Genomic DNA, 24,272 nt, shown 5'->3' with positions numbered 1-24,272 from the left:
GATTTAAGGCTGTACAGCTCCGATGTTGGAAGACGTCCGTCGGGGTTCTCGGGGACCGAAGGTCATATCGGTGTCGGTATATAACAGTGGTGGCAAGCCTATGGCATGTGTGCCAAAGGGGGCACTCGGAGCCGTCTCTATGGGCACATGCGCTGTCGCCCCAGCATAGACAATCAGGTAAACAACTGTACGAGCGCTGACGTCACCACTAAAGTCATTAGCGCTCATGCTGAGCTTTTACACAGACAGAGGTCTGCCCCATTTATCCTGGACGTGCTGTGGGGCAAACGATGCCCAACCCTGCGCCCCAGTGATGCTCGGCGTGTGCTGGTACACTGCAGTGAGTATCGCTGGCATCACTCAGAGCACAGCCAGCATGGAGGTGGCCGGCTGGGGAGCGTGTGTGTCCTGTACTGTCCCCCCCCCCCGGCTCCATTTACTGTAAGCAGACAGTCGTTCAGAAGTGAATGATTGCTGTGTACACTAAACGACACGCAGCTCAGTACATGGGACGACTCCCGCTCAAATCCATGCAAGAACGCAGGAATTTGAACAATTCTGAGCAATCGGCCCGTGTAAATGACCTTTTCGCTTCTGTATCGCGGGCTTCTCGCTCAGCGCTTCACCTTCTATGTGAAGCGCTGAGCAGGGAGCGTTTACACGTAATAAGAATCTAGCGATCCCGCAATTAGTTTTTATGCTGACTGAGGGCTTAAACAGATGTGTGTGATGTCGTCCCGATTGTCAATGGTTTTGTTTTCACTAGCGGTATTTTTACCCGTTAACGCTTTTTTTTTTTTTTCTTCAAACTAGTACGGAGATTGAAAAGTCCGAGATGAAAAAAAACCCAAAAAACCCAACTACACTCTGCTGCGGCAAAGCGTATTTACGCTCGCACCCATCAGTTAAAGCCCTGAAAGTCAGCAATAACAGACAGTTCGCAGTTTTGCTTTTTTTTGCATTTACGCTGCGTGATTATCGCTCAAACACAAATTGGCGCTTGAACGAACGTTGAGCGATGATCGTTTCATGTTAATGTCCGTGTTGGCACTTTGCCATGAATAAGTGAATTTTGGGTTGCAATTTGGGCACTCGGTCTCTAAAAGGTTCGAAATCACGAAAGAAGCGCTAGTACTTTGGCGCGACCTTTCAGGCGTGACTCCTATATAAATAAGAGGAGCAAGAAGTAACTTTATTCAAAACCAGCATGTCGCTCGTTTCAAGGCTCAAGCCTCTTCATCAGACGGATGAACAGAAAGTGGTAGCGGATCTACTTCTTGTGGTCCTTGAAGTGTAGAAAGGATCATGATTGCCAGCGGTATCCACGCGGGGCCGTCGGGGAAGGTTGTTGATACCATTGGCCACCAATGGTCATGATCCTCCAATGGCGGGGTTGGAATGGAAACAAATTTAATTAAAAACTAAATAAATAAATACGTTTAAACCCCACCTGATTGGCCGGGAGGGATCAGGCCTCTAATTTACATAAAATATGCAAATTCTTTAGATAATAAAAAAATTGGACACAGATGCACCAACTAAGTTTTCTTCAAGGTGTTCTCCAGGCAGCTTCCACTCTGACCCCGGTGTATCGGCACTGACAGCCGGCGCTGCTTGGAAAGCCCCTTTTTAAAGCTTTATTGACATCTATGCCAGAGGTTCCATTGAGAGGCAGCACTATATCGTCCTGGAAGGTGCCAGAGGTCAATGACAGAAGTGAACAGATCCCATTAAAGCCAATGAAGTCTGTTCTGCGCTGTTTGGTCCCATCATTGGACAGATCCCTTTCAGCTAGGGATTACTTCCGTTTTTCGGCTCCAATGCCAGAACTGGAAATCAGAATCCGTGACGCGGCTGTGAATGAGCCCCAATACATGAGTCTGCCGCCCTTTAATTCATCATCTCACACCCGATGCCATAGAACCTATACATTACACTACTACTCCACACCGCGCTCGCAGCTCGCTCAGCCCGGCAGTCTGTGAAAAATCTGGACCTGTCGAAACGGGTTCAATCATCTTCAGACTGTCGGCCAAGAAAGATTATCTTCAGTAGACAGAATGTGATTGTAAAGCCCCCGAGCTTAATGCACCTGTCACCACGACTTACAGCGCAGCTCTCCAGCGCCAAACAGCATCCCAGCTTATATAATTGTAATTAATCAGATTTAATTAGACATCTTCATATACAATAGGCCTTAGATGCAACTACTGCGCCACGGGAAAACGTGTCCTTGTTGTCCATAGTAACCGCTCAGTTGCTATCGCAATGTCATCTGCCGCGATTGAAAAGTACGATAATTGCAGCCTACGAAGATGGCCAATAAAGCGCTTCATGTATAACGAGCAGGGATTTCACTACTTACTTATTACTAAACTATAGACTTTACTTCTATAACATAGAGTGAATGGCCCCTTTATTAGAGCCCACCCCCCCCGCCCCCCCTCATAATTGACGTTTCCCGGTATGGACATTCTCCCCGTGACCCCGGAGTGCAGCATAAAATCACGTGACAAGTTTTCCGTGGATCAGTTTCAGTGTGAATCCACATTAAATTGGGAAATCCAGCGATCGGAGTGACTTCCAACGAGGCCAAGTCATCGGTGTAGACTAGCCGGGGTCTCAATGGTACAAGGAGTATACAGAGAATGGCGCGATCAAGGAAAAACGTCCAGCAAAGGGGATCTTGTGAACAGAAACAACTTGCTGCTGAAAGGGGTCAGAGGAGGATGTCGGGAATCGTTCTGACCAACAGAGCAGCCAAATATAACCCTGGAGATCCAACTAACTTGTCCGAATGCACAACTCGCCATTCCTTACCGCAGATGGGCTATAATAGCAGACAACCGGCTCCAGCACCATTGTGTCTAAGAGAAACAAAAGGGTGAGACTTCAGGGGGCAAAAAAGTGCAAAAATTGTATCACTGGTCAGATGGATCCAGATTTCTGTTGCACCATGCTAAGGCCAGAATTTGGCGCACGTAGCATGAATAAATAACTCATTTTTATCAGCTGTCTGCACCTCCATCTAAGTGCCCTTTTACACGAGCTGATCGTTCAGATTTTTGCTTTCCGCAGGAAGCTGAATGATTACCGTTCAGTGTAAAGGCACGCCCCGACTGAACGACAAAGCAAAATGTATTCGCTTGTCCGTCATTCTGTTTCTGCATGCAGAAAACTGATTCTCCCGTCTAAACAGGCAGTTGCTCACTTAAGAACGACTGCCTTCTTACTGTGAATGGAGGCGGGCGGGCCGAAAAGGGGTCCTAATATGCAGCAACTATATGAAGTTTCCTGTCCGCAGGGGCCGATATTGCTGTTCTGAAGGCCAAAGGAGTCAAATGGGCTGCTAGATTGGGGTCTCTACTAAAGTGGCCATTCAGTGTATAATCTCAAATACAAATTTCCTGTTTTTGTTTTAAGGTGGAATTTTCCTTTTTAAGGAGTACAAAGCTGTTGACCTCAATCAAACTTGTTATTTACTACAGTCCAAACAATGTGTTAGGAGTTAAAGGAGATATTGTTGAAGGGGTGAACTCATGTTTCCTGCGGTTGGAGCTGGAGCTCGGCTTCTATGCAAAACGGAAAGATAACAAGGGAGGAAGATTCGGGGGACAATGGAGGCTTTGTGCTTCCACAGAAAACACTCAGCATTTTAAAGTGAAATGGCATGGATCTAGACGGAACACATTTTTGGCTTCATTTAAAGGGACAGATCCCAGCATGGCCTAAAGGAACCCCTCTAACCAGACCTGAGAATGGGGTCAAAGAACGCCTCTTGATCTGGAAGGCCTGACAGATTCATGCATTATATGGTCAACCCATTGATTTCAGTGAGAACAGTGTAATGCTGCTTTTGCCCTGTGGGGGCACTGCAGAGGAATTTAACACCTGCTGCCAGTTAACCTCACAGATTACACCTGATCACTGGAGGTCTAAGGGACCTTTCACACGGGACAGAGTATACAGCTGACACCCTGCGCCCCCTCAAAGAGTGAGGAGGAGATTGAATGGAGGGGCTGTTTCCGAGAGACCCATTAAAATGAATGGGAGGGGCGTCATGCCCACGTGACCGCTGCTCTGTTCAGTCTGACATCACTGTGGGGAGTGCAGCGACGAGAAGAGGGGGATGCTGGTTACCCTCCTTGGGATTGATGAGTATCTCAGCAAGGAGACCCCCGCCGATCAGACTTATCACCTATCCTGTGGATAGGTCATAGAAGTCGATTGTGGTACAACCCCTTTAAGAAGCAGAGCTCCTTGTGATCAACTTATTATTAGGGACCCTTTTAACGAAAAGCAGTTGTCAAAATCCGAGAACAACTTGGCCGGCGGCCTTATTTTTGTAAGACATGTGGAAGCAAAGTCCCTTTGCCAGTTTTGCATTGGCACGCATGCACCACGTTGGCACCAATTTGGCACAAGCCACAAAACTACACATATGGCGGTAATAGTTGCCCCCTTTTCTGCACTCCCTTTTACTCCAAAAGCATGGTCTGCGCCATTCCTTAATATATAACCTCCATTTTTTTTTCCAGACACTTGCTGAAAAGTGAACTTGGCTCGTTCATCACTGACTACTTTCAGGTAAGCCAGGAGGCCGTCGAGACCGGATGGGTTTCACCCTGTAATTTCCCAGCAGATGCAGCCGTCTCACCGTAGACTTCTCCTGTCTACCAGCGGTGATGAATTTAGACCGAGTGACTGTTCTGTGCCTCACTTCAGGGTTACGTTACTTGGGAGACATTATACCTGAAGCCAACGTTAAGCAGCGCAACTTTACAAGTGCGATATTGGTCTGCATTTCTCGTACAGATATCCCGCTCGCCCGTGTGAATGCATCTTAAAATTGACTTAAGAGGGTCGTCCAAAATTAAAAAGAACTAAAAAAATGGACTTCCTTTTCTGTTTTTTAGCAACAGCGCCATTCTTATTGATGGGCTGTGTCTGGTACTGCAGCTCATCCGCAGGACTAAGGATGGCTTTACAGGGGACAACCGTCATCCCAATAATCACTTAACCCTTTGCAATCCAATTTTGTATTTAGGGTTTCCTAGGGGGCTTTCTCTTTCTGCCATTATACAATGGCGCCATCTGCTGGCTAGAGCCAGTACTGCGGTATGTGACATGCCGGAAAGGCCCCCGAAAACAAAGTGTCTGGCAATCTATAGTAAGAATACCCTGCTGGACATCTTCCGACATTGGAGCTGCACAAGCTTCAATCAGAATGTAGGAAGATGTCAGACGGTGGATTGGAAAGGGTTAATAGAGCAAATGTAAGCAACAATTGTTCCGTATCAACCGGGGGACGAGCAGGAATTGGTTCAATAGTCACTTCATTTCAAGTCACCTAAAAATAGTCGCTGGTTCATTTAATTGTCGTCTGGTGTAAACAGGTAGTCCTTGTCTTTCAAAGACTTGCCAACAACTTTGCAGGGAGGTGTGCACTTTTTCATGGTGCTCCTCCCACCGAATGCTGATTGGCTTCCGTCTTTTTTTTTTCTTACCATTTTCCCTCCCACTTAAAGCTGATTGGTTCCCGAAAACCAATAAATGCTAGTGATCCTCGACTGAGCAGTCCCTGCTGGTCTTATAAAGAACCCTCAGTGTCCCGCCAGTTTGATCTTCACCGGGACCCTCAGTGCTGCGGCTTCTTGCATCAGTAAGTGTCCACTTGAAGACCGCTCGCACATATTTGTGCTTTGCAGTGGACATGGCAACTAATGAGCGTGTGTTGGGTAGGGGTTGAAATGTCAAACGCATGTCCGCCAAAGAGCTTCATGCCCCCAACTAGTCGACAAATGAAATCCAGCCGATGTAAATGCCCCCAAGACTTTGTTCATATGCTTGGTGACATTTTAAGCAACTATTCAGACGATTGTTGTCCCTAAGCTGCAGTACCAGACAGCCCATCAGCAAGGGGTGGCGCTCTTTCTGGGGGGGGGGGGGGCGGGAATTAACCAATCTTCTCTTCTAATTCTGAAAACCCATTTAAAGGGGAAATGTCACTTTTAAGTTACTTTTTGGTTTCACAGTCAGTGTGAGGAGGGGTAATGTTTCTCCATAGGCTAGCTTCACACGGATGTATGCGTATTTACGTACGCGTTTGTGCTGCATATTTACATGATGGGCGTTGTGTTTTTGCACGCTTGTGTGCGTATTTTACTGTATTTTATTTATTATTTTTTTTGCCACGCGCATGCCCTGCATTTTTGCAGGTGTGAATAAATCCGTAGAGATAGCACTGCTACCACAGGTGAATAGAGAAGATAATGGCAGTGCATGTCCTCCCAGCAGGCAGAGTTGGTACAGGCTCTAGCTCGTCATGTGAAACTGTGCTAATGCATCATGAAAGTGTTAGCAGAGCAGAGAATCAAGACAGTGCCTGATAAGTATCAGATAAGGGGCTGCACTGTGTAGAAGTGACTGCAATGCACCTAGACAGCCGGTATGTGACAACCAGGTGATGGTGCAGCATTTCCGATGGGATATATTAAAAATAGACATAAGAGGACGACTCAAAAATGTCAGTTTACTGGTGATCCAGCAGTTTTGCTTCTAGCGCTGCTGCAGATCTGGAGATGTTTGCCTGACAGTCCATAATGACTCCTCTGCTTGCTGTGCTGAAGCCCAAACTATTCTTTGTGTTTGTAGAATCAACTGCTGGCAAAGGGCTTGGCCTTCATGGAGGAGAAAATCAAGCTGTACGAAGGTGAGAGCTCCTGACCCCACCAGCAGAGCGGGCACTGGGCAAGGTCATTCACCGTGAACCACAAGACCCCATTCACAGTGATATGTAAACCTCCCATATTACTGGCCTTGGTGTCACGGATGGGTGAGGGGGGGACCCCAACCGATCCCGCCTCTATCACTGATTTGCCACAGATGGACTGTTCCGAGCGCTATGACTGCTTGTCACAGCAGAGCCTCGATTGATCACTCTAGCAGGATGACAAGTGTGGAGTCCTTAGAATACAGTTGGATCTGTACCCAGCTTTCCCAGCTCCTGAACACATGCAGACCGAAAGCTTAGATCACCCCCTGCCCTGCTCGGCCCAGCACCCTGCAATACCCATACATACACAGACTGCCACCACCAGCTGTTAAGTGAAGCTGGGACCCAGGCTATGAATTCTGAACACAATCTTCGGAGTTATGGTTCGTTTTAAAATGGGCCAGGCTTGACTAATAAATAGCAGTATGGGTCCATATGCCACAGTATACCTCCGTGGTCTGGCAACCGTGTTTTGTGGAGCCCCGAATTATAAAGGATCCCTCAGAACACTCCTTCCCCCTTTGATGTCATTCAGGAGGGTTGGGGTTGGGTCATGCATCCCTTGTGGAAAATCTTAATTCCCCGTATCTCGGCATATTTCTGGGCATGATTTTATCTATTCAGCGACCTCAAACATGACACGAAAATTATAACCGGGTACGCGGATACACTACTTGGGATGTTATGGGATTTGGACCTCAATGTGTCTTGATGCGTTTCATTCATCTGGCCCGCCCAATTCCAAAAATATAACTCCTATCGGGATACGACCTTCGCATGACTAATAACCCCGATTAAAAGATTCTCCATTAATCTGGCTTTCGGTGACATGGGGTCTGGGGGAACTACCCCAGGTGATAAGCCTCACTGGCAGGGGGGTCAATTAACATCCTCCTGTCACTAGCTAACCTTACTGCCTTATCGGAGGCCTCTCGGATGTGAGGGAGGAAGAAGAGATGAGAACATTGAATTCATCTTTCCCAGTATCCTGAGCGGCAAGTTGCTATGGATAGTTGGGGGACCCTTTTATCAGTATCTCTATATCACACTGGCGATTACTCAGCTTCTGTTGAGTTTGTTAGATTTGACACAGTCCACTAGTGTAGAGTCAGCACTTGGCACACCTCTTGGCAAAGCACACTTATAGACGCCACTGGGTCACCTGGTGTGGATTATACTACATACTAACGGCTCACCTGCCACCTGCCACCATGTCTGCAATATGCCACTTTCTTGGCATGCATTAATGGTTTTTTTGAAGAGTTATCAATAGTTGATCAACAGGGGTCCACCGATCGGGACCCTTGCTGATCAGCTGAATCTTCAACCTGCTGTTAGTGCCGCAGGGTCTGACGTTCACATCGGTGCTCAGGGCCAAAAGTGTAATTGAAATCAATGGGAGCAAAGCATTTCTGTCCCTGACCACCGATGTGGACATCTAGTTGTACCAACGGCCAGAGGATCAGCTGATCAGCAAGGATCTTGAGCGGTGGACCATGACTATCATGACACAGGTTATCAATAGTAAATGCCCGGCATACCACTTTCAAAGGGCTTGACTGCAAATGTGTTAGAACAATAAAACCCGCCATACTCCTCCACCGCTGCAGCTTCCATGGTCCTCGCGGTCTTTTGTTTCTGAACATCTACCACCTGATGTTGGCAGTCATGATGCTAAGAGATTGGCATATGACCACTATCCCCTCTGATTGGCTGCAGAAGTTAGGTGTTGGTCGTTTGTGTACCGGGAGGTGCGGTGCTGGATTGTCGTTGAATTCCGCTCTCTGAACATGTCCTTTTTTACAACCGTTTTCTGTCTTTGGTACCATATATACTGCTGTATCAGTGATGGGACGTGATTGGACCGTTATACGTTTTATGTTTCCATGCAGGTGAAAACCGCGTATTGATTCTTTCCGAATTGTGGGATCATTTCTTCACCGAAATCCTGCCGACACTCCAGGCCATATTTTATCCTGTCCAGGTATTACCCTGAATATGCTGTATAGTGAGTTACAGTATACTGACCGCCCCTTTTATTAGAGCTCCCGGCCCTTTCACAATTGGCGCTTCCTTGTATGGTAATTCTCCCGTGACCCCGGAAGGCAGCATAAAATCACATGACAAGTTTTCCGTGGATCAATTTCAGGGTAAATCCACATTAGATGGAGAATCCAGCGATTGGAGAGACGTCCAACGAGGCCGGGTCATCGGTGCTGGACTAGCCGGGCCGGGATGTCACTGCCAACCAAGGGGTTTTGTCATGTAACGTTGTGGAGAGTATAGCGAGAATGGCGAGGTGGAGGAAAACATTCAGCAAAGGGCGATCCTGTGGATGCAAACAACTGGTCACCGAAAGGGGTCAGAGGAGGATGTCAGGAGTTGTTCTGAGCAGCAGATGCTACACAGGCAAGGAAATTGCAGTTGAATATAATATTGGAGCTCCAACTAACATGTCTGAACTTGCCATTCCTCAGCATGGATGGGCTATAACAGCAGGCAACCAGTTTCAGCGCCACTGTGTCTAAGAGAAACAGAAAGACGGGACTCCAGCGGGGAAAAGGGCACAAAAATTGTATCACCGAGCAGCAAAAAAACATCTCCTGGTCAGATGGATCCAGATTTCTGTGCTGATGGGAGGTCAGAATTTGGCACAAGCAGCATGAATCGCTGACCCCTTCCTGTCAGCTGGTCAGAACATGTCAGCACCGCCATCTAATCTGCAGCAACTACAAGAAGCTTCCTGTCCGCAGGGGCCGATATTTTATCAGAATGACTTCAATATCTAGTGGAATCTACGCTACGAGAAACTGCTGCAGTTCTGAAGGCCAAAGGAGTCCCACGCGCCACTAGATGGGGTCTAATAAGGTAGTCTGTGCTTAATAATGTGGAAAATCCAGATGGGATGGAAGCTCGCACATTAGCTCTATACCTCGGCCTCATTACTTCCCCTACGTGTGGACCTCCTGGTTATTAATTAACATTAAATCATATGCCTCCTTGTGACTGCAGCTTAATAGCCGCTCACGTCCGCTAATGAATCAGCGATTAGCAGCCGCAGTATGCTAAAGCGTTCCCCAAGTCTTGGCAGAGGGAGATGAAGGGGGCAAGGGAGAAGTAGCTGCAGGGTGGTTCACATGGACCTAATTTTAGTGCCCCTTTTATGGTTCCAACAAGTGCCCCCTGCGGTTTTGCTGAAGAACGATTGGATCACCCTGAGACTCTAGACTCCTCTAAGTTCAGTAGAGCCGCCAAAATGCAGATGTGTCCGTCTTACGCCTCCACCTTCTAACACCATATCGTTTTTAGGTCCCGGGTTGTACTCTTCTCTTAGAACATGTGTAGACCCCAAACCGAGATGTTCTTCCATGTCAAAGCCTATTGCATGTGTTTCCTTGTATCGCAGGGCCAGGAGCTTACTATTCGTCAGATCGCTCTCCTCGGCTTCAGGGACGCGGTCCTGTTAAGAGTGAACCTGGACAGAACGCTGCCGTTGATACAGTCGCCAGTCCCACCTCCCATCCTACAGATGCTGCTGGTTCTCCAGGTAGGACAAGTCTGATTCTGTCATTCTGGGTACACAGTTCCAATGTACCTCCATGATAATCACAGACCCCGTGTGTAGCCCGAGCCGGCAGTCGTGTGTTATGGCACAGTTTGGACACATAGGTCTGCGCAGGAGCTGTGAACACGGAGACGGTTGGCTTAGTTGCTTCATTCTAAATGCACTGGAGCAATAAAAATGGATTGCAAAAGTTTTCATACCCCTTTATCTGGCAACGTCACATGGGGAGCAGGAAGAGCTTACCTTCTTCCCAGTACTGGTACCTGTAGCGGACAATGACTCTTACTAGTACGTAGATCCAAGGATTCACCAGGATTAATGGTTACCCACTGAGCCCAGAGCAGGTCCTGGGTCCTACATGCTGGAATTCCCATATATGACCCAGTCTCCATTAAGGTGCCCCTTCTTGAAATGTGAATAGTTATATCTTCTATTCCTCCTAAGTTCCAGCCTGTACTATACTCTGACTGCATCATCAGAATACTGAATGCAGCTCCACTTTGTACGTAGAATACTAGTCCTGAGTTAAATACTAGATTATACTCCAGAGCTGCACTCACTATTCTGCTGGAGGAGTTAATGTGTATATACATTACTTATCCTGTACTGATCCTGAGTTACATCCTGTATTATACCCCAGAGCTGCGCTCACTATTCTGCTGGTGCAGTCACTGTGTACATACATTACTTATCCTGTACTGCTCCTGGGTTACATCCTATATTATACTCCAGAGCTGCACTCACTATTCTGCTGGAGGAGTTAATGTGTATATACATTACTTATCCTGTACTGATCCTGAGTTACATCCTGTATTATACCCCAGAGCTGCGCTCACTATTCTGCTGGTGCAGTCACTGTGTACATACATTACTTATCCTGTACTGCTCCTGAGTTATATCCTATATTATACTCCAGAGCTGCACTCACTATTCTGCAACTGGAGTCACGGTGCACATACATTAGTTATCCTGTACTGCTCCTGAGTTACATCCTGTATTATACTCCAGAGCTGCACTCACTATTCTGCTGGTGCAGTCACTGTGTACATACATTACTTATCCTGTACTGATCCTGAGTTACATCCTGTATTATACTCCAGAGCTGCACTCACTATTCTGCTGGTAGAGTCACTGTGTACATACATTACTTATCCTGTACTGATCCTGAGTTACATCCTGTATTATACTCCAGAGCTGCACTCACAGCGCAGCTGGTTGCTATTGGAAATAACTAGCAAACTTGTCTACGGACACCCCATAACTTTGACGAGTTCCTGTAATGCAGGGACAATTAGTTCTACCAGATCAGATTGTTATACGGTGCTTGTTGTAAATATAACACTTCCCAGAAGGCAAATCACCAGAACCATCTCTGTGCAGACACTGGACCAGCAGGGGGTGCTGCGTGATATGAACTGTGGACTACAATACAGGCTGTAAGCACTGTTCACAGGCAAACTCCTTTTGCTCATGCAGATACTCCTTAGTGACTAGTTGAGGGGCTCGTGGCCCCTTTTACATCGCACTCAACTCTTTAAGGAATTTTCTGTTTTTCGGCCAAAGTAATATTGAGTTTTCTGCTGCGGAACCTGTTGAACTTGTAAAGTATATTTTTAGTATGGGTCTGATGTTTAGCTGGTGTGACTTGGCTGCGGCGCGGTTGTCTTCCCGCTCTGGGATGTGACGCGGCCCCTGTTATGGATACAATTGTGTCTAGAAGGAATTTTTGTGTTAAAAAGAAAAATAAACGACTTTGATGATAAAAGTTGTTGGATGCGAATATCAAGAACAGTAATAATTTGTGGCCTCTGTGGGATTTATAAAGAATGCCTTACCCCCCTCTGCCTGGGTCTTGTGGCACGTTCAGGGCCATCCTTGTATTTATCAAGGGGGTTTGCATTTGCTTTCCCACTCGGGAACCCGGACGTTCAGCTGGGCGGGCGCACGCTGTCAGCACCGATACAGCAGCTGCTCCTCCGGCCCTTGTGTAGTGGCCAGCGTTTGTAAGTGTAGGCGCCGGCCTACGGACAGTTCATCAATAGTATTTTTGTGCCTAGAACACCCCTTTTAAGAGTACCTCACCAAGTTGTGTATTTAGTTCCTATGCAGACCTCTGTGTCTCCATGGTAACAGACTACAAGCTCTGTGTAGTCGGATCATGCAGTCGTGTTTTACTCCCTTTCATCTGTCTATTAGGTAGCAGTGGGCTAGGCAGCACTATATATTGTAGGGCAAACGGGGACTGATCCGACAAAAAGCAACACATTAAAGTATGTGAACAGCCAAAAGTTATCTGAAAACACCAAGTAACCTTTATTAAAGTGACTCTCCGGTTTCTGGGCAAAATTCGGTCCCAAGACAGGAGGGACTGCGCATATAAATATCTCCTGATGGCGGTTTTGTGTTTATTTTTTTTTTTTTTTCTCTTTTCCTCTTATATTTTGTATATTCAATAAAAATTATTTATCTTTTCGTATTTTCATATATTTTGATGTATCCTTTAGGTTTTGCTGTGACTTTCTTTTCCCGTGTTTCTAAGCAAAAAAAAAGTGTTTTCCAGGCAGCGCTCACTGTCGATGCCAAGCAGCTTCCACTCCGACCCCGGTGAATTCTGGCATCGATAGTGGGCGCTGCCTAGAAAACCGCTTTAGAATAGTTGGACCAACATGCACAGCTAGTTTCAACATGCAGGTTATAGGGTGGTCAGTTGATCGCCCTCGGTCCTGCCCCTGGTTCCCCAACATACAGCAGGACTGTTCACATCAATGGCCATCCTATAATTACAAGGATGGGAGTGACTCTCACAGAGCGACTCTCCGTTCTGGCCATAGAAGGCGGTCCTGAATTTAAGACCTCCCTCTATGATGTTCCTATGCCCTAATAAGGGCATATGAATTGGGAGATGCCCTTTTAGCACAATCCCTTTTGAATGACCTAAAAAGACATTAATGGAAAAAATTGAAGCAGAAAATCTACTATATACTCTTTCTTAGGACAGCCCATTATAGGGTGGAGCTTACAGAAAAGGGGCAGGATTTAATATGGCTGGTTTGGCTTACAGAGGGAAGGTTTCTGTTTCAGCAAACTGCCTCCTAGCTAGCAACAAAGATAATGATGAGTTTGCATCTTTTTAAAACTACCTGTTTCATAGCGACAAAGGGGGGACAGGGGGGGCGGGGAAGACTAAAAGCATAACCTCAAAAATACATAATGGACTCTTGATTATATTTTGCCATTTGTAATTAGAATCTCTTGGAAATAAGCAGATCAGCAGTAGCCCTGCTGCAAAGGCAACTAGTGATCAGCTGTGTGAGAATCGGGCAGCAAGTATTCAATTTTCCTACAGTGCCGCCAGAGGAGAAATGAGGTATTACACAATTCCTACTGGAATCAATGGGCTGTCTGTATAATCCTGCTGCATTCCGAGTCCTCCAGAGAGAAAGATGCTCTTTGATCTCCGTTCTGGGTGACTGATAAAGGGTCCTGAATGCCCACTTCTTCTCTAACTCACTAATGGGGTTAAATATTGCGCGGGTGATCTTGGTATAAGCTTGGATTTAGCCGCAGGATTGTATCCGTGACCCCGTGACCTGGCCATCCATTATCTATTTATACTTTCTTACTTGGTAACTCATTAGTGCTATATAAGAGGCCGTGTCACAACAGGATTGTTCGATTTTTCTGGGTCATGTAATCGTGTTGCTTAATCTTTTGGTAGAAAATAACAAAAAGGGTCATAAGAAGCCGGAACGAATGAAAGTGACATCGGAAAATGAATGCAAAGGGGAATGAAAAGGCTCACGACAATCATATTACAGCATCACGGTATAGATCCCAATGACAAAGGCTCAGCCTCATAAATAACACATGGAACACGGTCGGCTCCGCTCGTTGCTGGAAGCTGAGAACTGGATAATGATCTTCAGCCATTATTTAAAGGGAACTTGTCTGCATCACTAGATTAGAGCGCCTGTACAAAGCTGAACTAGTCAGAGACACTTAATGCAACTGCACGGAGGTGTAACCTGAAGCTCCCGGGCCCTAAGGCAAATCTGTAACCAATGCCAGTCTTAGCTATGTGTGACTCGTGGGTTGGCACTGGGCGCTGGTCACAAGCTTTTAGGCGATTACTCCTTCCTTAGGTTCACCTGGCTAGAATATAGTTTTCATTTGCGTCTTGTGGAGCTCCCCCTGGCTTTGTGTTCCTCTGCTCTGATGTTCTCAGGCACTGCTGTCAGTCCATTGGCACCCCACAACACAATCATTTAATTCTGTTACTGAATGTATGAGCTTGCTTCTGGTATTGTATGTACTAAGCTTGGTTCTGGTGCTGTATTATGTTATGAGCTTGATTCTGGTGCTGTATTAGGTTATGAGCTTGATTCTCATGCTGTATCGATGTACTAAGCTTGGTTCTGGTCCTGTATTTATATTAGGAGTTTGATATTGGCACTGTATTTATGTCCTAGGCTTGGCTCTGGTGCTGTATTTATGATATGAGCTTGGTTCTGGTACGGTATTTATTCACTGAGCTCTTCTCAGGCACAAGGGCCATGTGTGATTGCCTTTGCACCCACTATAGCTATGCCTTGGGCTCTGAGAGTACAAAAACTTAGCTCTTTTTTGGACTCCTTGAAAGCAAAAAAGTGTCCCCTTAGCCATTCAACTGCATTGAGTGGGGTCATGTGACACTTTCCTGCCTCTCTAACTCATTGAAACAAGAAGTCAGAGTCCTAAAAGTGCAGTTTTTATCCTTCAGATGGGCATTTTAAAGGGATTTCCATTACAAAAATATTGATAACCTATCCTCAGGATAGATCATCGATATCTGATCAGTAGGGCTCCGCCTCTTACGATCCCCGCCGATCACTTGACTGTACAGGCTGTGGTACTCAGGTGAGAACCATGGCCTCTTTTTAGGCATGTAACTTCAAGATCATCAGTCACATCCTGAGACCCGCTCAGTCGCTTTGGAGTGAATGGGATTGAGCTGCTATATAATGTATGGCGCTGTGCCTGGTGCGGATTGAAGTGGCCGTGGCACTCATCCGAGGACCGATGTGACTTCAGTGACCTGATCAGCGGGGCCTTGCTGATTACCTGTGGATAACCTATCCTGAGAATAGGTCATCAATAGTTTAGTTATGGAAAACCCCTTTTTAGGCATTGAATGTGCATTTCGGACTCAGAACACCTCACCCTGCTCATCCCTGAAGCATAACAATGGGGACTGCGCATGCGCGCCATTCATTTCAATGGGAAGTCCTGAAGATGGCAGAATTCAACCACTTGGTAATCTCCAGCGGTCGCATTCGCATCAGTGGGATTGCGGGGGATTGCAGCAACTTGAACTTTATCTATCAGTCCGGTTGAAGTGAATGGCGCGGGTGATCATTGATGTCAAAATTCCATGGCTCGCTGGGTGCGATTACTCAGTGGGGATCCCTACGGATCGGCAAGCTATGTGTATAGGGGATAACTTGCTGAGATGGAAATCCCCCCTTTTTAATTGTATATGCCTAAGGGCTAATTCACACGGGCATAAGCGGTTAATGAATGTGAAGCAAGAGGATGATATGTCGTGTTCTTCTTTTTCTTTAGGGTATCCACGAGCCATCGGGACCCAGCGAAGGTTACCTGAAGCTGGAAGAATTGGTAAAAATGGTGGTATCCCCATATCTGGCGGCCTATGGAGACAGGAGTTACAGCCACTGTAGTCCTTCCTATATACTTGGTAAGATGACCTCTTCGAACGGTTGGACATAACCCAATGAGTACTAACCTAACCAGATAAAGGGAAGACGATTTGGGCTAGAGTCCTGTAATTCATCATGGTGGACTTTAGATGTCTCCAACCGGTCGTCCTTCGGTTGATGCAGCAGTACCTCCCCAGTATGATCTGACAGCCGGCTGGGAGTTGTAATTTCGCAGCTTTGGTTGATTCCGGTTTCCTGGGGATAGTCCCGTTTTATATCGGCGTCAACCAATTGATCAAATTCAGCCAGAAAAAATAATTATTCTGAAGCCTTACAAATCGTTGACTCTGTGATCAGATCCGAATACCCTCAGGCCATATGTAGTGTTCTCAGCCTCCAGAGGGTGGGAAGAAAGCCGGCTGAGTTACTTATGTTCCGATCATTAACCCTGTGTCGCAGACTTCCATGTTTATGTTGCAGTATAATTGCTAATCCGAATCATTTAGGAGGGAACTTTAGTCAAATATTAATTCCCAACCCCCGATTGCCGTCTCGTCAGCAGTACGAGATCGTATATTACTGAATGACATCAGATTCGTAGACTTTCCTGGTCATCTATAGATGGACATTTAGTTGAATGTAGTCACTCATATCATCCCTTTTAGGCTCATGCAAATACGTATTATGGTTCCGTTTTGTACAGGGCTTCCGTAGAAATACATGGTGGCCTTTATTATGCCTCCTTAAGCCTCCAATTTACTTTTTCTGTACATTAGGCACCCAACAAAGCCTAAAAGTGGCACTAGTTGAGCTAATCAATATAAAGCTAATATCCACCTTGATCACCATATTGGAGTTCACATATAGAATTTCTGACCACAAAAACTTGAGTTCTTCTACTGATCCATAGTTATATCCTGTATTATTCCCCAGAGCTGCACTCACTATTCTGCTGGTGGAGTCATTGTGTACATACATTACTTATCCTGTACTGATCCTGAGTGCCATCCTGTATTATACTCCAGAGCTGCACTCACTATTCTGCTGGTGGAGTCACTGTGTACATACATTACTTATCCTGTACTGCTCCTGAGTTACATCCTGTATTATACTCCAGAGCTGCACTCACTATTCTGCTGGTGAAGCAGATCCTGTACTGATTCGGAGTTATATCCTGTATTATACTTCAGAGCTGCACTCATTATTCTGCTGGTGGAGTCACTGTGTACATAGATTGCATATCCTGTACTGCTCCTGCGTTACATCCTGTATTATACTCCAGAGCTGCACTCACTATCCTGCTGGTGGCGTCACTGTGTACATACATTACTTATCCTGTACTGCTCCTGAGTTACATCCTGTATTATACTCCAGAGCTGCACTCACTATCCTGCTGGTGGAGTCACTGTGTACATACATCACTTATCCTGTAGTGATCCTGAGTTACATCCTGTATTATACCCCAGAGCTGACCTCACTATTCTGCTGGTGGAGTCACTGTGTACATACATCACTTATCCTGTAGTGATCCTGAGTTACATCCTGTATTATACCCCAGAGCTGACCTCACTATTCTGCTGGTGGAGTCACTGTGTACATACATTACTTATCCTGTAGTGATCCTGAGTTACATCCTGTATTATACCCCAGAGCTGCACTCACTATTCTGCTGGTGGTGTCACTGTGTACATACATTACTTATCCTGTACTGATCCTGAGTTACATCCTGTATTATACTCCAGAGCTGCACTCACTATTCTGCTGGTGGAGTCACTGTGTACATACATTACTTATCCTGTGTTATACTTCGGAGCTGCACTCACTATTCTGCTGGTGGAGTCACTGTGTACATACATTACTTATCCTGTACTGATCCTGAGTTACATCCCGTATTATACTCCAGAGCTGCACTCACTATTCTGCTGGTGGAGTCACTGTGTACATACATTACTTATCATGTACTGCTCCTGAGTTACATCCTGTATTATACTCCAGAGCTGCACTCACTATTCTGCTGGTGGAGTCACTGTGTACATACATTACGTATCCTGTACTGCTCCTGCGTTACATCCTGTATTATACCCCAGAGCTGCATTTACCATTCTTGCCCATTGTTATGTGTAACCGTCAGCAAGCTTCTCTGGGTTGCAGTGCGGTCAGGCCATGTTCACACACCTGCATTTGCAATCTGTGCACATTTGACCACAGATATAACAGTAATCTTTTGGACGTGCTGCAGATTTTTGCCCTTGCAGAAGGTCCTGAAATCTAAACCTGTTTAAAAACCCCTTTAGCTAATAGCGCTGCAGTTTGCTGCATAATTCTGGAGTCTGCACAGAAAATGAGCTGCAAATCCACCCTGTGAGAACAAAGCCTTAACGCTCCCTACATCACATGACTGCCGAGAGCCTGCGATAAAGACTGCCCAGAATGCAAACCACCAGAGCAAGCTTGGCGCAGACACTGATCCAGCAGGGAATGTTGGGAGGTTGGAACTTGGAAGCTAAATGGCCTTAAAATCAATAAAGAAATGGAATACTCTCCTATCCCGGCTGTTCTCCGTCCAGCGCTGCAGCTCCGGTGCCCGCCACACACCAGCTGGGGGCAGTTTTGTGCCATTCACTGTGAAATGGACCACTCGGCCAATCACAGGCTTTAGCGGTGATTCTTCTATGGCCACTGAAGCCTGTGAGTGGCTGAGAGCTCACAAGGTACGGTATGACCGCCCGCCGCATCCTCTGGGTTCTGTGCAGCGGGCACCGGAGCTACAGCGCTGGACTCAGAGCGTCCGGAATTGGGGAATATTCAATTTTTATTCACTCTCTTTTTTTTTTAGGCCATTTAACTTTTTTTTTAAGTCCCGGAAAAGCCCTTAAAATCCGCGTCCGCCTCATGAATACCCTAGGATGACGTGCTTGTTGGCCTCCGTTCAGACGTGTCCTCAGCACTTTGGCTTCCGGCCGGCTGTGATACATGAAGTGAACCGCGGCCGCAGTGAATAGACACATGAAAATCCAGCAGCTGCGTGATTAATCGGTGCCAAGAAAATGACTCTGATCATAGCGTCTAGTGTTCAAGTCTGCAGAGGAGGTGCGAGGAGGAGCAGCAGGCGTCTCGTTTGTTTGGTGGGCTTACCCAGAATCCTTAGCTTTATTATTTGAACACGCGGCCCACTCTCCTAGGCAGCTGTGGAAACAAGGCGCAGGGGGCGCATACCAATTAGCTGCCATCATCAACACTTCTGGGAGGGAATTCGACACGGGAGAAGCATTGCATTTCTCGATCATTATGCTTTATGACTAATTAGGATGGTATCACAACTCCTGCACCTTAAAGGGGTTGTAGCAGACTCTAGTAGACTCTTAGCAGCGGTCCATAGGATAGGTGAGAAGTCTGATCAGCGGGGTCTCGCGGCTAAAACCCCAACCGATCAAACTTTTATCACCTATCCTATAGTAAGTCTATTCTGCTACAACCCCATTAAGGGGGCGGTGACCTTTAACCCCTAAATGCTATAGGATGTACAATTACATGGCGTTTATGGCCTAGTATGGGGATGGGAATACCCAGAGAACCCCTTGCTCCTTTGCTCTAGAGGACTTGTCTTGTCCTGCATTACATAAACAACCCATTGAGTTTAATGGGCACTGTGTAATACTTCGCTTCCCCCGTTACCGGTTGGAGACCATTAAGCAGAGCAGTAGGGAGGCAATGAATGACTATGAAAACCTCTCTGCATGCACACAATGCATTTGGAAAGTCTTCAGACCCCCTTCACCTTTTTTAAAAATTTACACAAGACACAACATAAAAAAGTGACGTTTTCCCCCATCATTCTGCACTCAATACCCCATGATGGAGAAGTGACAACAGAATGTTGGTTTTTCTTAAAAAAAAATATATATATTACAAAGCCTTTGCATTGACAGAAGTATTCACACCCCGTACTCCGTACTCAGTTGAAGCACGTTTGGCAGTGATTCCAGCCTCCGGTGGTCTTATGTAGGATACCACAAGGTTTGCACACCAGGATTTGGAGATTTTCTGCCCTCTGTCAGGTTGGATGGGGGCCGTCTATGGACAGCTATTTTCAAGTCTCTCCAGAGATGTTCGATTGGGTACAGGTCAGAGCTCTGACTGCGTTACTTAAGGGTATTCACAGAGTTGTCCCTATGCCCCTCCTGTGAATGATAGCGCTCCAACGGTTGAGGGTAGTATTATGGTGCAATAAGGTGTATGACTCACCCGGACGTGACGGGACCGGCCAAGTGTCTCGCAACATCAAGGATCCTGGTAGGCAAGTAGCAGACCATGATGTCTTGTTACAGTAGATGCGATCCAATTAAAAATCCAGTGGTGCTGGTCTCGCCAACATCCCGGAGGGAGAGCGTTGGGAGGTAATGCTAGGTATACATATACCAGAGAAAGAAATGCTTAATGAAGGAGAAGGAAAAAAGCCTCTCGTCGCTCCAGCAGTAGGATATGAATACTTTTGTAGGGTTGCCTGGTCCGCGGCACCCCTTGAATCCCGGAAAGCGTGTAGTACAGATCAGAATAGGGAGATGCCAAAATGATATCCAGTGGGTTTATTAAAAGTATTTACAACGCGTTTCTGCCTTCTAAGAAGTCTTTATCAAGTATAAAATCTTACAGACAATATGGAATATATATATAGGGACTAGAGATGAGCGAGTAGTGCCTTAGCCGAGTATCTCCCCGCTCGTCTCTAAAGATTCGGGGGCCGGCGGCGGCTGGGGAGCGGCGGGGGAGAGCGGGGAGGAACGGAGGGGAGATCTCTCTCTCCCTCTCTCCCCCCCCCCCCCCCCCCCCGCTCCCCCTGCTCCCCGCCACAACTCATCTGTCACCTGCGCCGCCCCCGAATCTTTAGAGACGAGCGGGGAGATACTCGGCTAAGGCACTACTCGCTCAAACAAATTACCTCCCCTAGTATGTGTGACCTTTCCGTTTGATGTCGGCGTCTCGGTGATGGCGCGCTTTCCGGTCTGATTGGCATCACTTCCACTGACTTCAGTGGAACGCAACGGTGCGTGTCACCGCTAAACGCATAAGGAGTGAAGGGGCGTGTGTGATGACATCAAAGATAGAGCGTGACACATGATGTCCTATGTGTGTGTGTATATATATATATATATAATATGAAACGCTATTAGTAGATTATGACAGTATATGCGCCGGAGTGCCTACTATAGGCTCGGAAGACGTGGGTATTGTGATATGACATGGCATAATAACATCTAGAGTCGGCTTTAAGAATATCACGTGATGACGTCATATTAAGGGGCATCACATATGTTAATGTCCCGTGAACTGACAGGGTAGTGTACTAAGGGCGTACTTATTTCCAGTAGGGGGGATATCAGGGACGTTAATAAAGAATATCTATTACTGTGTTCACTTTTTTAACAGAATCAAGGTATTGATGGAGCATCTTGTGCCATATTGTATAACACACTACGACCTTCCCTAATGCAGAGCGACATAATTGTGTCATGTCTCACAACCTGAATGGATTACTACATAATTGTACCGTGTTCTATGACGTAGTTGTGTCCTGTTTTATAAACCTGAACAGATTTTAATTATTCCTCATCAATACCCTGATTCTGTTAAAGAAGAGAAGTTGATGTTGGCCATATGCTCCATGCTAACTCTTTCCATATTCTTTCTCTCTCACAGACCATCGCTTCCCTAAAGGTCATCTAAGATTGGACAGTGCGCCCTACACGCCATTTGGCGGTACGTCCCTTCCGGTAGAGCGCTGTCTTTCCCCACTCACGGAGCAGGAGGGGGAGGCATATTTGGAAAAATGTGGAAGCATCAGGAGACACACAGTAGCCAACGTTCAAACGGACATCCAACTTTTGGCGATGGCCTCCATCATGCATCCCCGATCCGAGGAGACGGAGCTTTCCAACCAGTGTCTACTGCTGCAGCCCAGTTTCACCCAACGACAGTTTAGCAGCGAACCAAATATTGCGGACGCTCCATCTGAGCTACTCGGTACTGATCTCCAGGACGGGTCCGAACACAACTGCCCCTCCGCCAGCTGACAGGAACCCCAGGAACTTTGTGAAGACCATAGTTGGGCAATAATATAGATTGGAAATAACTTCTTGCAATATTGGGATCCCGATGAGGACTCAACAATGTCTGGTCCACCGTGTGACGAACTAACCACGCCATGTCTTAGCAAGGGCTCAATGCAATAACAGCAACTTTAGAAATAGCTTTTTTACGGTACTTTTACCTTTTTATGGTAGATGTTTTGATAAGGTACTTTTTCTAGAGTTTTTATGGAAACGTTCATGTTTTCGTCTCACTGGATGGGTGGAAGCGGCAAATGAATGAACAGCAAGGAACTGGAATGGGTTTGAATTGGACTATAGCCCAAGGAACCGGCGTGATATGAAGCTTCCTTTTTTGTTTCTGCAAAACATTAAAGTTTTTAGGTCTTTTTTTTTTTTCTCTTTTCGAAGGAAAGTAGAAAATCAAACTGGAAAATATAGTTTTATTTATATAAAAAAAAGTATCTTCACTTATTTTTGTAGCTTTGCACTAGGTAGGCCCTTGGATCGCAGTCCTAGTGACCACCCTGTCTATTGGGGTGGACCGGGAACTTAAAATGGCCCTGGAAAAGAAATCTAAAAGTGGGCTCATGTTGGAGGTGGGTCCAAATTACTTACCAGCTTGGCTAACGCAACCAGACGGGCTCATCAAAATGTTACATATAGCCACATTGGTGATGGAAAGGGCCTAGGAAGGTATTATAGAAAGTGTGTAAGGTCATGGTACTGGTCCTTGAAATTCTGCTGTCTTCTCATCTGCCCAAGGACTGATGCCAGTCCTGCCTGACCAGATTTCTCCCTGTAGGGCTTATGGTCAATCTGCTCCTGCTTGTCTACCCTACCCATGGCTTTACAAAGCTTGGTTAACCCAGATCATCACGGATCCCCCAAAGCCCATTGAACTCAGATATCCAGCTAGTTTTTGTCTGGTGCTGGCACAAATACGGATGAGGTGGGCACTATATGGACTACTACCGGTTAGTTCTAAGGATCAGTGGGGGTCCTGTCACAATCAGTCATTGGTGCATATGTATTAATCTACTTACACCAGAACTATGGCATCAAAAAGTCATAGTTTTGTGCTGAAACTGTGACCTTTTGAGCATTTATGCCCCTTTTAAACTGCCCAAACCAGTTGTGTACCTGTTTTCTGGGGGCAGCACTTGCATCAAAATCAGATCCATCACATACACGTTGCACTAATTTTATGTGATTTCTTGTACATTCCCTGTGAATCTTCTCACGTCCAGTTTTCTCCACGCGGATTAACCCACTGAACTGCAGCTCATCTACATCATTTGGGAATGGGACGGAGCTGCAGTACCGGGCGCCACCACACTCCTACATAATATATGGGGCCATGTCCTCGTTGAAGCGATCCTCTGTCCTAGGACAAATGGCCCGTAGGGTGTATATTATCTGCACTTCTCTTCCCCGTCCCTCCTTTCTGCTGGCTCCTGTTTCCTGGCGGTCAGGATGGACATCACCATCTTTACCTAATCACTTCCAGCTCGTCGGTAGTGTTAGCGCTACAACGCCACTATATACCTGCTCTGTGATTGGCCAGTGCTGGTCATGTGCTCAGCGCCGGCAAAGGACAGCAGTGCATAGTGGAGTTAGTTATGGTGGTGATCCTCTTGGCCACTCGATAACAAAACCAAGAACTGAGGGGCGGCGAAGATGGAGTAAAGGTAATGAGCCCCTTCATCCTCCGCTTCCAGAACAGAATTTTATCATAAAATCGCAGGGCCGCTTTAACAAGGAAGAAGACGCAGCGCTGTCAGGATCACGGCGGCCCCCTCATCGGGCTGACCAGCAGTGATTCCGGGGCGTGGAATCTCACCATTCACTGATGAGCTATCTTAAGGAAAACCCCTTTAAGGGCCCGTTCACATCACCTTTAGGGTATGTTAAGATGATGAAATGCAACGCAGATTTTTCAGAATGGATTCCGCCTCTAAAAAAAACATCGCAGGGATCCATGGCTGAGCCGAAATTGCGGAGGGTAGTGGGAGAGAGAAATCTCGCTCCCTCTACCCCCGCCGCTCCCCCCCCCCCCCGCCTCCCCCGATCATGCTCGGACCAGTAAGCAGTTACTCAAGAGAGATGCTCGCTCCAGTAACTGCTGTATCCGAGCGTGCTCGCTCATC

The 24,272-nt window shown here is 46.5% G+C and overlaps 1 protein-coding gene across 4 annotated transcripts in view; it reads left to right on the top strand.

The window, feature by feature from the left end:
- PRR5L (proline rich 5 like) overlaps positions 1 to 22,511 on the top strand; it is a 45,944-nt gene extending 23,433 nt beyond the window's left edge. For all 4 annotated transcript variants that reach the window (XM_066583488.1, XM_066583485.1, XM_066583486.1 and 1 more), the window contains exons 4-9: positions 4,539 to 4,587; positions 6,655 to 6,712; positions 8,668 to 8,759; positions 10,182 to 10,322; positions 15,942 to 16,074; positions 21,734 to 22,511. In XM_066583488.1, coding sequence (XP_066439585.1) covers positions 4,539 to 4,587; positions 6,655 to 6,712; positions 8,668 to 8,759; positions 10,182 to 10,322; positions 15,942 to 16,074; positions 21,734 to 22,107 — 847 coding nt within the window. In that variant the 3' untranslated portion in view covers positions 22,108 to 22,511. The remainder of the gene's footprint in view (positions 1 to 4,538; positions 4,588 to 6,654; positions 6,713 to 8,667; positions 8,760 to 10,181; positions 10,323 to 15,941; positions 16,075 to 21,733) is intronic.
- The last annotated feature ends 1,761 nt before the right edge of the window (positions 22,512 to 24,272 follow it).

The sequence above is a fragment of the Eleutherodactylus coqui genome, chromosome 11, assembly GCF_035609145.1.
Source record: "Eleutherodactylus coqui strain aEleCoq1 chromosome 11, aEleCoq1.hap1, whole genome shotgun sequence".
Taxonomy (NCBI): Eukaryota; Metazoa; Chordata; class Amphibia; order Anura; family Eleutherodactylidae; genus Eleutherodactylus; species Eleutherodactylus coqui.
Note: the sequence above shows the minus strand (reverse complement) of the source record. Positions and strands in the feature narration are given on the sequence as shown.